The 13,474-nt window shown below is 46.8% G+C and overlaps 1 protein-coding gene across 2 annotated transcripts in view; it reads left to right on the forward strand.

Moving 5' to 3' along the window:
• VASH2 (vasohibin 2) overlaps positions 1-13,098 on the forward strand; it is a 40,271-nt gene extending 27,173 nt beyond the window's left edge. For both annotated transcript variants that reach the window (XM_019428701.2, XM_019428719.2), the window contains one exon: positions 9,979-13,098. In XM_019428701.2, the coding sequence (XP_019284246.1) occupies positions 9,979-10,051 (73 nt within the window). In that variant the 3' untranslated portion in view covers positions 10,052-13,098. The remainder of the gene's footprint in view (positions 1-9,978) is intronic.
• The last annotated feature ends 376 nt before the right edge of the window (positions 13,099-13,474 follow it).

The following is a 13,474-nucleotide window of genomic DNA, read 5'->3' on the forward strand; positions in this document are numbered from 1 at the left end:
AAACTTTTCCAAAATGGTGGAGGGTAGCTGCAACCAGCCCCTGAGCCCCCAGACCCTTACCCTGCCCCCACAGCCCTTTCTCCTGGGCACAACACTGGTTCCCAGGAGTCTTCCTTCATCAACTTTCCCCAGCGGGTCAGGCTTCAGGCATTTTCTTTTTCACAGCCAGAGCCGGGGTGGTGGGGGAGGGGTGGGGTGGGGGTGGTTGGAAGAGTTTGACCATCAAGAGAGGCCAGGTGGCTTGTGGGATCCTGTGGACCATTTTATATGAGCTGATCTAGGAAGACCATGGCCATCCTTGGGAGTGGAAGCCCTTGCCACTTCTTGTTCCAGTTTGGAGGTCAGGAGGGGAATCTAGAGGGCAGACATCTTGGCTGACGTTTCAAGTGGATCGAGGTGTCACAAGGAGAGAAGATTCTTTCCCTAATTCCTCCTCAACCCTGCTTTCTGAGTTGCAGGGCTGGGTAGGGGCTACCAAGTAGGAAGAGAGGGGACAGAGAGGCAAGAGTTGAAAGTAAAATGAAGGGCTGCGTGAGGCAGGGAGCACAAGAGGGATGGCAGCCCCTCCCTCCCCCTCCAGATCCCAGCTTCCGCCATTGCTGCAGACTAGAACCCAGGGCACCCTGGTTCCTAGAGGTGTGTCTGGAGAGGAGCAGCTTCTCAGCTTCTACCCGTGGCCTTCACCAAGCAGGCTTTTCTCCAGGTAATCTTGATTTGGTGAGGAAACGAAAAAGGGATGCATTTGGTTGTGACCCAATAACTCCACCAAATTCTGGCCGTCCTACCGTCGAATGGCCAGGACTAGGAAGGGTTTGTGACTCTGTCACTGTGTTATTTTTTTAGCATTACGTAAGGCCATCAAATCATTTCTAAATGTGTTGGGTGCCATATGAAGCTTGGGAGGGGCCCGAATGGTGGAATATTACCATAACAGGCAAGAGGCCCATCAGCTGTGGGGTCCCAGCCCCTTTCTGTGCTGGGATAATTTTAGTGGCTTTATATCCCTGACGACCTCATCCCTACAGCTGGAGCTACTTCCAGCCCTGCATTCCTCTCCATTTTTGCAGTTGTCTGAATAATCATTCTGGAAAGGAGGTTCAGTGTCCCCGGGGTTGACAGAAGAGTCAGCTGGGTTGGAGGGCGAGTGGTGAAGACTGCATTAGTGTCAGATCAGGCAAGGTTTTGAGAGGGAGACAGGGACCCTCCCCCCTCCCCCCACAAGTCCTTTGTCGCACTCGGCTCCCCTAGGAGCTTTTAAAGCAAACCTTCCGCACAGAACCATCAAGTTGGCTCCTCTGGTTCTAAAAGAGACAGGGAGATAGAGGTTGAGATCCACGTTTGAAAGGCCTGCTGTGCACTTCCACAAACTCCTTCCCCATGCTGGGCCTCCCTCCCCTTTCAGCTCTTCGCTGAGGGCCGCCATGGTGCTTCTCAGCAGTAGCCAGACACCCTCGGGATGGGGGGCGTGTTGGGCACAAGGGTTAGACCTGCGGTGGGAAGGGAAGTTTTTGCTTGTCACAGTGATTATTCTCAGGGGTCCGGGATGGTAAACTTCCTGCAAAGCTCATCCTCTTCCATTAAGAAGCTTTCCACCTAAAATGCCAACAGTTGCCCTCCTGAGAACCACGAACGCTCCCGGGGGGGCCCTTCTGTCTCTGACAGTCCGCAGCTCTTGGCTTGTTGCCGATGGGCTGAACCTGGGAGCTTAGGGGGTGAGTGGACAGTGGTTTTCTGCCTGGGCTGCCTGTGTCAGCATGAAAGCAGCTCATTCCAGTTGGAGCAACCGCATGGAACATTCTTCTCAAGTGGGGCAGGAGTCCCTAAGGACCTATGAGAACATCTCTGTTCTGTCTCTGCTGTCTGGCTCCTCTTCCTCCTCCATCCCTCCTCTGCTCTTTTTTGCGGTTTATGGTCCTTTTCCTCCCTTTGTCTTCCCCTTTGGTTTCCCTTCTTGGTCCTCTGTCTCTGTGGCGGTCTGTGGCTCTCCCGGGCTTTGCTCCCCCTGCTGGAGACCCTCAGGCTCACAGAGGGTTACTAAGCTCCATCTTAAGATCTCCCTCCTTTCACTGCTGGCCCCAAGCTCCACAACAGAGTTCCTGCCCCATTCTATCTTGAAGGATCACAACAGTTCCTCCAGGCAATTGCTCAAGTGAGGCCATGATGTCATAACGAAGTCATAGAGAATCACCTTGATTCTAATTGCATTGAAGATACTCTGAATGAGGCCTACGAAGTCATTCTCTTTGGATTCCAAATGAGAAAACGTCCCAAAAGGTGGAAAGGAGAAAATTTTCTTAGCATGGAAATTAGAGGGGACCCCCCCCCAACACACACACACACACACACACACACACACACACACAAAGAGTAGAAAGGCTGTGGAAGGAGAAGTAGGATCTTCTGGATGATGTGGAGTTTCCTTCTAGAAGCCCAGACAAGGTAGTTTCAATGCAGAGGACTGCCCAGCTTAGCTCCCCTGGGATTTCATAGGGGCCAAGGTCCCTGGGGATGCTTGGAGAAACCGGGATGGATGGGGAGTCTTGACAGGAGAGACCTCCTGAGGCTGAGTGAGCAGGGAGCCTCCTGCAGGTCAGATAGCACCAGGGGTCCTGGCCGGGTTCTCCGGAGCAGCAAGGAGGGGAATCGCAAACAGTGGCTTGTGGCGCTTGGTCTCTGGCCAGAGCCTCCTGCCTCAAGAGGACTTGGAAGAAAGGGCAGATCCTGGAGAGTCTCTTCTGGGCCCAGTCTCTCAGGCTGAGGCCTGTTTGCTTGCATAGCAACTTCAGCTGTCTGCCCTGCAGCTGCCAGAGGGTGCCTGCCATCCTGGGAAGTAGGGCGTGTGAATGAGGAGCGGGACTGGCTTTGAATGAGGGTGACAGGTGGGGAAGAACCAGTACCCCCCCCCCCAGTGCCCCTCCAGCTGAGGCCTACCCAGATAGGTCATAAGTCCTAAATCGGTGCCTGGCCTGACCTGATTCCTGCCAGAGTAGACAAGAGAGGAGGGTCTGGGGTCTCTGCTTGAACTAGTAAACGCTGGGCCAGCACCATCCCTGGTTTAATCTGTTCCTCACCCTTAACGCTGAGGTCCGAGAAGTCAATGTTAGAGTTGCACCGTTACTGTAGAACCCTCTCTAGAATCCTGAGTCCACAGAGAATACAGCTAAACTGGTCCTGATGGGCATGTTTGTGTGGGAAGGTGAGTAGATGAACACGTGGGCATGTCCACTAAGAGTCCACTAAGGGGCTCTGACCTTGGGGAGACAGGAGTAAGCAGTACGAACAGAGTGGTGGCCTGTGCGTCCCAATCAGGCGGCCCTGAACTGGACATAGAAGGATAGTGTCCCTGAAGTATCCTCATACAACAGAAGCAAGAGGCAGATTTCCCTCAGAAGGAAGGGAATGGACCTTGGCTCCAGGGAAAGCTATTCGTCCTAGTAACCCAAGATCTACGAGGCACTTGGCACAAAGTGCTGCTAAATGAATTCTTGTGGGCTGGGGCGCCTGGGTGGCTCAGTCGGTTAAGTGTCTGACTCTTGATCTCAGCTCAGGTCTTGAGCTCAGGGTCATGAGTTCAAGTCTTGTGTTGGGCTCCGTGCTGGGCCTGAGGCCTACTTAAAAAAAAAAAAAAAAGAAAAAATCCTGTGGGTGAGAAGGTAGCAAGCAAGCTTCAGGAGCCTGTTCTCCCGGCTGCCACCCAGGCCCTCTGACCTTTGCTCCCCCATCAACTGCCAAGCAGAGAGGGGGTGGGCGTTGAAAAGTGAGGAGAGGAGGTGCCCCAGACACAGGCCTTACACAGAGTTGCAGAAAGGGGACTGGGGATTCAGGGCGGATCCTGTAGGTTTTCCTTCCACTTCCTGCTTCTTCTCTTAAACCCGGTCTCACACAGACACGTGGCCCTAGGGTGTGAGGTCCCCACTTCAGTCCCCGACATGCTGCCATGAACTTTCTGGTTCTGAGCCTCCTTGTGGCTTCACTGGACACCAACATCCAATCTAGCCAAGCTCTTCCTGGGCACCGAGGCTGCCTCAGGGTGTGAGAGACTCGAGGTTCGACGTGATGGTTCACTCTCCCCAGACTCTCAAGGTTTAGGTAGCAGTGGTGAACACTCCTAGCATTTTATAGATATATTTGGATAAAGTGAACGAATCACAAGCCATATGAGATTGAGACAAACTGGAAAACTCAAAGTACCATACCTACTCCCAGCTACCTGGGATGAGAGGTCACGTTGAAAATGTGGGGCCACGTCAGAAGAGCGTGGGGGCACCTGGTTGGCTCAGTTGGTACAGCATGCGACTCTTGACCTCAGGGTTGTCAGTTCAAGCCCCGCGTTAGGCGTGGCTTACTTACAACAGAAAACCAGAATGTGAATTTCCACCGTGTGCCAGACTAAGGTTTCTGTGCTTCGGAATACCTTCTCTATGGAACCAGCATAGAGAGCCTACCTACCTTCTGAACGGCCTCTACTGTTCACACGTGGGACCAGGCCATCGAGCAGTCACCCTAAGTCACCCTGGATACGCTTACATGACAACAGATGAGGCTGGGACCATCCATTTGTGTGCTGAGGGAAGTGCCCCCTTCTTCCTTGCACAACGTGCAGTACTCGAAACGTGAAGTCCTCTACCCCATTTTCCCTAAAACAGGAGGCGGGCTGAGAGCCCTTCAAAAGGAAAGGTCTTTGAGATCTTTTCCTTGTCTGGACTGGGGAAGGGTTTGGAGAAATACGTTGTTCAGTCTAAAATAATAGCCGTGGATCTGATGAGAGGTTCTGGGCAAGTGCAGATCCGGCTGAATCATCATCCTGGTGCTTGTGTTTCTTAAAAATATATCCCTTTGCAGAATTCTAATTATAGCCAGGGGAGCACTTGGAAGAGGTCTCTCCATGCACAAGCTCTGGCCCTGAGACGAGCTGGCCAGGAGGGAACTGTATTTCTGGCTGGGCCCCACAGGCACTTCTGCCCTTCTGCCCTTCGCCAGGCCAGGAAATTGCAGCCAGTATCACTGAAAGAAAAGGGTTTCCTCTTTCAGGCAGTTCACTGGGGATCTCAGTTGAACTCCTTTTCTGCCAGTATTAGCCTTTTGTTCTCCCCTGGGTTCTGGATGCCTAGGGGGACATGGTCGGGAAGTGGGATACAGAGGATGGAAACAATCTAGTCCCTTTCTTTTGGAAGCCCTCAAGCTCTCTGTCATTGCAGAACCACATTCCGCTTTCCAAGCAGGCAGGTTCCCCAGGCGGCTTTTAGAGGTAAGGTAAAGCTCTTCCTGCACAGGGGAAAAAAAAAAAAAATTCTTCCTACATGTTAATTCTAAGAATGTTGTTATGGTGATTTGAATTTCTGGCTTAGGACTGTGTTTAAAACATCCCATCATAAAGGTAACATAAATGAAGCCCTATCAGCCATTTACACATTAGTGAGAACTTGACCCGAGTCTATTGAGAACTACAGGGTATTCAACAGTGGGGATTCCTAGGTGAATTTACTTGATCCCTGCTGTCGATTTGTTCAGTCTCCGAGGCAGGGATAACGATTATGAACCTGCAGGATTCTTTCGCAGAGGTACCAGAGGACATACCCTAGCATATAGGGGCAAGGAGTAATGCATCGTGAGGGAAGGAAAGTGAGAAGATGCTTAGGGGAGAAGTGGCATTTGGGCTGGACCTCGAAGGTATGACAAGAAGGCATGGGGGAGGTGCAGAGACGGGGGTGGTTGTGGTATATATCCTTAGGTGCTTGGGAGGATGCTTTGGGTGGCCAGCAGGAGGATGGATCGGTTTTCTTCGTGGTTAAGGGCATGGGCTCTAGATTCTGGGGATGAGCTCTGGCTCCGCCGCTTGCTAAACGTGTGACTTTGCTTTCCACAAGTTTGCTACCTTTCAGTGCCTCGCTTTCTTCCCCTGTATCAACCCCATCAGGTTATGGTGAGAATTAGTTAATCCCTGTAAACCTCTCAGAGCAATGCCTGGTGCCTAGTTAGTGCTAACTAAATGAAAGCTATTTATAATGGTGATTTCTCAGCACCTGGAAGATGGGGGTGGGGGTGGGGTGGGGAACTGGTGGAGGTGCTAAGGAAAAGTTTAGAAAAAGGAGGCTAAAGACCCCCCCCCCCAAATTAAAGTACATCTGTTTTGGGGGGTGCCTGGCTGGCTCCATTGGTAGAACCTGCGGCTCTTGGTTTCGGGATTGTGAGTTTGAGCCCCACGTTGGTGTGGAGATTGCTTAAAAATAAAATCTTAAAAAAAAAAATAATAATAAAGTACATCTGGTTTCAAGGGAGCCAGGAGTGGACCAAAGGTAAGGGTAAAGTTTTAGGAACACAGACTTTGAAAAACGTGGTGAAAATTGTTTCCTCAGAGCTGATGGGCTCCAAGGTGAGGAAGTCAGGCAAGTGGGCAAAAAATGGCTTCCAGGCGGTGGTGTAGCGGTGGCTACCTGGACCGTGGTCCCCGGCGAGCCCACATTCCAGGGCGGAGCGGCTAGGGTGTGTTGTCTTCTAGACCTCCTTGACCCTGTGGACCAATCCGGCAGGCACTGTTGGTCACAGGACTGAGGGAAAGGACATAGGTCAGTGCAGATCTGTTCCAACACCTGAGAAACCAGGTTAGGCTCCTGTCTTGCTAGCGCTGTTCTCACACATGAGGGTCAGCACATTTATTGGAGTTTCAAGAAGGAGAGATGTGACTCGGTGTTGAGAAGGAGGCCAGGTCGGGAAGAAAGCATGGGCAGGAAAGGTGCAGACACTGGGGTGAACCCACTGGGAGGTGCTCAAGGACCCTGGAGTGGGGATTCTCTTGGTAAACACAAGGAACAGACAAGGGGAGATCTAAAGAGCCACTGTGGCTTAGGTCCTACACAGTGTGCAGGGCTCCAGGGAAGAAAACTGACTCTAATTTTTTTTAAATTTCTTAATGTTTACTTATTATTTTGAGGGAGAGAGAGAGAGAGAGAGAGCGCAAGAGAGACCATGAACAGGGGAGGGGCAAAGAGAGAGGGAGACAGAATCTGAAGCAGGCTCCAGGCTCTGAGCTGTCAGCACAGAGCCCGACACGGGGCTTGAACTCATGGACTGTGAGATCATGACCTGAGCTGGAGTCGGATGTTCAACCGACTGAGCCACCCAGGCACCCCAGAAGACTGACTCTTATAAGTGAGTCTCCGGACTTCATGCAGGGTGTGGCCACATCTCCGGAGTGGAATGCTTGAGAACTTTCTAGGCATGTGTTCTGACTCCACATGTGAACCTTCTTCAGGCCAACTCGACTACCATCGTGTCTGGACTGGTGTTGTATTAGTGAGTTAATGGAGGGAAAGAAATGATACCGGTCAGGCTCAGATTTGGCGGCAGGTGAGGTTGGGGTGACTTAATCATGATTCGCCATGATGTGAAAGAAGGTCGGCGGAGGTAGTGGGGGCATCTTACTGCTCTGCCTCTTTATTGTGCTGCCGTGAGGGCCGAGCTCCAGCCATCGCTTCCACAAGAAAGAAAGAAAAAAATGATGAAGGGCACATGCCGTTGTTCTCTGAACAGGCATCTGGTAACCTCCACTTTAGTCTCATTGGCTGCAACGTAGTCCAACGCCTTGCCCGGCCTCAGGGGGCCTGGGAAGTGTAGTTTGTATTCTAGGCGGCTCTGTGCCCGGTGAAAAATCTGGGTTTTGCCAAGGAACAATGGAGGAGTGGAGTGGCTGTTGAGGATGTGGGTGAGTGGATGTGACTCTGCCACACGGAGATGATTAAAAACGTGAGGTTAAAAAAAAAAAACAAACCCATTCAATACAAATGTAATTTATATTTGGATAAGGAATATATGCTTACGTAGTACTACTCCCAGGAAAGACAATGTGGAAATTGTATTTTGATTGCTCTAGGAAATGACCTCCATTTAATGCTTTTGTAAAGCAAGGAATGCATAGGGGTACTTCAGGCTTTTCCATTGGCAGGTGAATTTTTGAGTGCTCAACTTCCTAAAAGTGGAGACCATTGAGGAGGGGAGAAGTAGATTTGCCTTTCTAGGCACCTTTGCCTCATGAGGATGCAACTTATGGGGAGTCTCTCTGAAGGAGAAAGTCCCATATTCGCTGTCTGAAAAGATGACATACCTCAGGCAAGGAAACCAAACAGAGACTTTATTTCAGGCTGTATGAAAAAATGAACGAGATACAAATGGACTCTGAGCCAGACTTGTCTGCAAGAGCCCTGGTTCTCTCCACGTTAGCGGGCTGAGGGCTAGGGCAGAGACATAAATGTCAGTTTGAACCCTCAGGCAAAAGTGTCAACTCAAGAATGGTCCTGACAGTGGCCCCTGGGGGCTACTCTGCCCGTGGCTCTGTTTATAGGGAATGGCTGATGTCTAGGGCACGTATGGCTGGAGGACACCATCACCCTGCAGCTCAGAAGCCTTGAGCTCTTTGATGCGGTGAGCAGGGGTCTACGTGTAAGGAAGCATTGAGACTTCTGTCCACTGGCAGCCATATTTATCAGCATCATCTGTGTACGTTGGGCACCATGAGCAGAGACACAAAGAAACAAAAGGCATGATTCCCGATCCATAAAGCAGGACACATGATCACGCTGAGAAATCAGCCCCATGCAACACAGAGACCAGTTGATAAGTTCTTTAGTAATGCCACATAGTCAGGGAAGGTTTCTTGACTACTTTGAATAATCAGGTTTCAGAAGGGATGTTCGTAGACTGTTGACATGGGATATGTCTGAAAAAAAGACAGAAAGGGAGGGAGGTGAAGAGGAAGAGAGTGAGAGGAGATGGAGGTAGAGGGAGAGACAGAGAGAATGAGAATATGTAGGGGGTAGAACTTGTTGCCAAAATGTGAAGCCTATCCTTAAGCAGCACCCTAGATGGAAGCTAGCTGTTCATTTCTGGCTCTGATAACGTTGAATGAGTTGGACCACGTTCATGCCAAGGGAAAACTGTTTGCTGTTAGGAAGCCTTTCAAAGGATAAAGCAAGAAACTTTTAAACAATTATATTTTCATTTTGGTCTCTTTTCTTCAAACACTTAAAACAAGGTTCACGTGTAGTGTAAAAATGTCTTCAGTCTTCTTATAAACTTTTGAATTAGGACTCACTAGCCACACTGAATATGCTAAAGTTGGTTGTTTTTGTTTTGTTTTGTTTTGTTTTTTTGTTTTGCTAAACTTGGTTTTTAATCTCAGTTCTCTCTTTTCAAAGAGGGTAGGAGGCTCACTGAGAAATGGGGAAACTGTGAGCTAAGTCGTCGAATGCTTAGGCATAGTTTTATATTGGGAAATCATAGAGGAAATGTCTTTAATGAAGACAGATGATGCGCCCTCTGATTTTCCTTTACCAGCTTGAAGTACTTTCTTACATGACTTCACATAAATGCTTAGTACTTCAGAAAATGTATTTAGAGAGGAGATGATTTGCCACTGAATGAGTTTCCACACCTGACATGCTTTTTCAGATGAATTGTAAAGGATTTGCCCCGACTTTATGCATTCAGGCCTGAACAGTAACCCTCTATCAAAGATAGTAGAGAATCTCTCCCTGCGAATCTGTCACCTGAGAGGTCTTGAAGTTAGTGGCTGGGCTTCCCCCGGGGCACAAACACCAGGAAGCTAAGAATTCAAGGACAATCTGGCTCAGGTTTTTAGTTCTACCGTATTAGATGTAACTTTTTAGACCCTTGCAAGGTTTACGGATAACTGGGTTTCGGAAGTTAGAGTGTGACCGAATTCAGGCTTCAGGTTGGACAAACTCATTTGGCAACCCCAAAATGCTTTTGAACTGTACATCAAAAGCCTGTGAAAACGTTCCCTAGATCCCATAGAAGTGGACCTGAGAACACGAGGTTGAGCTGGGAACTCAGGCTGGTGGGGGGGTGGGGGTGGAGGGGACAAGCACCAGAAGGGTTAGGAGAAAGAAACAGAGTTCCCAGACTCTAAGTGACCTTTCTCTCTCCCATGCCCTCACTCTACCACCTTTCTTGGTCCCTTAGGCCTGCACTGCCTGAGAAGAAGGTGGCTGACCTCAGCACGCTGAATGAAGTGGGCTACCAAATCCGAATTTAGGCAAGCCATATCAGCCAACAAGGGGGCTTCTCTGGTGCTTCTCTCTGCACTTTACCCCAGCATCTTCAGGAGGAACTGCAACTATTTATGGAGAACCTGTGGATTTTATTTTTACGGATTCACTTGGACGTGGAAGCGGAGTGGGGGGGCAACAATTAACTTTGAAAGAAAATTCACGAAGGGGCAACCATGGAAAGGCTGAAGTAAGAAAGCCCACTGCGGTTGGACTGACTCCCTCACTACAGATAGAAAGGGTAATACCATAAACTGTAGTTTTATATTTTCCCATTCACCTGTTTTTGTTTACTTGCTTTTGAACATTATGCCTCACCGGTAGGAAATGTTAATGAAACCCTCCCTCCTACTTTTGATATAGTAAGGTAACTCAGTCAGTATTAATGTCTTTTTCAGCAATAACAGAGGCAAAGATTGGTGGGATTTTTTTTTTTTTTTAAGCAGTCAATATTACCTCAGCATCTTGACATCAGATATGCAAACTTAATGGTGTTTTCATTTTTTTTATATTCTATTTGTATTGCTTCCCCGATATTTCCAATGGGGATCTCCACAAAGTTTGGAATTTTTTCCTGGTGCACACATAATGAGATTTAAGGTTATTATATCAAGTGTTTTACTAAAAAAAAAAAAGCACTGAAATTCTTCTGGCAGTATGGGAAACTATTTTCAGGATGTTGGAACTACTTCTTAATCTTTCTTAAAGCATTCACGGACAGCGGTTTCTGTTCTTTCAAAACAAAACAAAAAGCACGTGCAGGAGGTAGTCTATGTTCTGTCACTGACATTTAAACTTTGCAAACTCCAGCAAAAAAGAAAAAAAAAAAGCACAAGAGGTCATAGCGCCGTGACACAAAGTGAGCAATATTGCAGCGACCTCTGACGGTCACACACTCAGAAAGGCAGAGGCCCGCAGTGGATCAGTAGAGAGCCTGGAGAAGCAGATAACCTTTCTCTTCAACGTTCCATCTGATTTTTGAACTCTGAGTCAGACCTTGATTCTGAAGGACTCACGGCTGGCAGAGACGTGTTCCGATGTCTTATATTAAGACCAAGCGTGGCACGATGTGATCATTTTCCAGTACCTTGCTTTTTAAAGTACCACTTCGTGACATTTAGGAGCCAGCAATTGGAAAATGCAGTGAATGAGAGAAGCAGAACCTTTTTTAAAATGGAAAAGTCTCTCAGGTACAGTGTTACACCTTATAGCCTGATGTAGTCCATCAAGGGCAGGAGGAGTATGTGGCCTGCATATGGTGGTCACAATGGAACTTCCGGCTGCGGGCCACACAGAAGAACTCTAACAGCCAAATCTGTGTTAGCAATATCAGGAGTATGCTTCTGTTGCCTCTGTGTTTTCTCAGCCGCCATGCCAACTCGTGAGACCCACAGGCGTATTTAAGTGAAGTCTACTAGTCAACGAAAGTGTTATTTTAGTCTCAGCGCTTCCTCTCTGGCTTTCTTTCACTGAAGGTGATTTCAGAAAGGGAGTAAAAAAAGTAAGAATCTGCTTGATTCTTGACCAGTAAAACCACCGAAGGTGACTTCGTCCTTTGGCCACGTATGCACGCGCTCGCTTTATGCTAAAACTCAATGGCATCAACAGACAGTATTTTCTTGAAAAAGAAGGACATTTAATGTCCTTTACGTGAAAAGTACCGAGTAAGCATACATCTCAACTAGGTGAAGATACAGAAGTTAAAAATTCTGAACTTGATCACTTCAAGAATACTATTATCAGAGTTTAAAATGAGGTTTCTTTATACGTCTTCGTACGGCAAACTCATTTGAATTAGTCAATTCGTTCTTCTCCTAAAACAATCCCGACTTAGCTCCTTTTATGTATGAAAAACAAGATTTACATATCTTATGTTTATCAATGTGAAATCTTGTTATCTCCAGTAAGTATTTATACCACTGCACTTACACCACTGCAGTATAAGTAGCTTAGAATAAGGATTTTCTAAGAGCCTGGAATAGGACTTTCCAAGTGTTGCTCAAGTACTGTCCCATCCAAAGTAGAAAAGGTCAGTAGTTGCAGAGCCTTGTTTCCCACAAAAATGGGTAAGAGAACAGGTACACAGACCATTTCTAATATTCTGATGTATAAGCCTTAAAACTGCCAACTGTCTTGATGATTCAATTAGTCACCTGATTTTTTTCCACTCCTTGATTTTAAGATTCATTTCCCCAAAGCAAGTGTTCGTGGCAGAAACAGGAAAATTAATTTAAAATACTCTTAGTTTTCATTCTGTTTTCAATGCCTATGGAATTATGTTAATTTCTAAAAGATTTGAGACAGGCACCAAACTCCTAAGTTCTAGTGCAATAATTTAATTAAAATGATACTAAGGTTAAAAAAAAAACAAAAAACAAAAACCATGACATGATTTACCCCCCAAAATGGATTTTAAGACTGGCTATAGTTCAAAAGATAAAAAGGAAATCTATGAGATGATTTGAATCTAGTATTTAAAGTTATCCATGCAAGAGAAGTTTTGTGCTCAAGCCATTATGGGGTTACATGGCAAAGTTTAAATGGATGACAGAAATCTTGATTTTAGACTACATGTTGTGCTGTTTTGAGTACACTTTATTTCAGAAAGTGATATTTAGTATTTTCTATACACTTTGAAATCATGAGCATTTCACTTTTTCTAAGTCAATTATTTCATAAGGATTTTATTAATAGATATTGGTAAATAGAACTTTGGAGATCTTAATTCTGTATTCTTACTATACCCGAGGCTTTTGTAAGCTATAGTTTTATGTACAACCTTGTACAGTTTTTTTGACACACAATTCAGAATCTTGTTTATTCTCCTGGACTTTGTTCTGGCCAATACATTTTTTTTAAATCTTTAAGGAAAACTGTGATTGTTTTAGTGGGTATTTTTCTAAGTAAAGGAAAACTTGTATAATGGTATTTTAGAGAATGCCAGATAAGTGCATGTTTCAAGTTAATGTTTTTCTCATCACTTGTATGTTTATACACAGCATGGGACTTTAATAAAACCATCCTGGAAACTGAAGGATTGTTCTTCTTCCAAGAATGTAAGATGGTGTGATTTATTTTTTTTCTTGTCCTTTGACTACATACTTGTCCTGGCAAACGTGTTTATCACTGTCTCATCCCTGTCTTCTTCCACAATTTTCAGACTCTTTATTAAACACTATTCTGTTTTGCCACATCTTAATTCACTTACATCTCAGCATCACCCTAAGTAATACAGGCTCAGGGTAATGAAATAGTTTAGAAGGGGCAACAGCCCAGCATATGCAGCTTAGCACGCCTGCCACAAAACCTTCAGCCATAGATGCACTAGTGTAGTAATTTATTAGGTGATTCACAGGGACACAGTGCAAATGACTGGACTTTTCTGTTCGTTCAACCCCTTGAACTCTCTG

The sequence above is a fragment of the Panthera pardus genome, unplaced genomic scaffold (genome assembly GCF_024362965.1).
Source record: "Panthera pardus isolate Hobbes unplaced genomic scaffold, ASM2436296v1 HiC_scaffold_21, whole genome shotgun sequence".
In the NCBI taxonomy this organism is placed as follows: domain Eukaryota; kingdom Metazoa; phylum Chordata; class Mammalia; order Carnivora; family Felidae; genus Panthera; species Panthera pardus.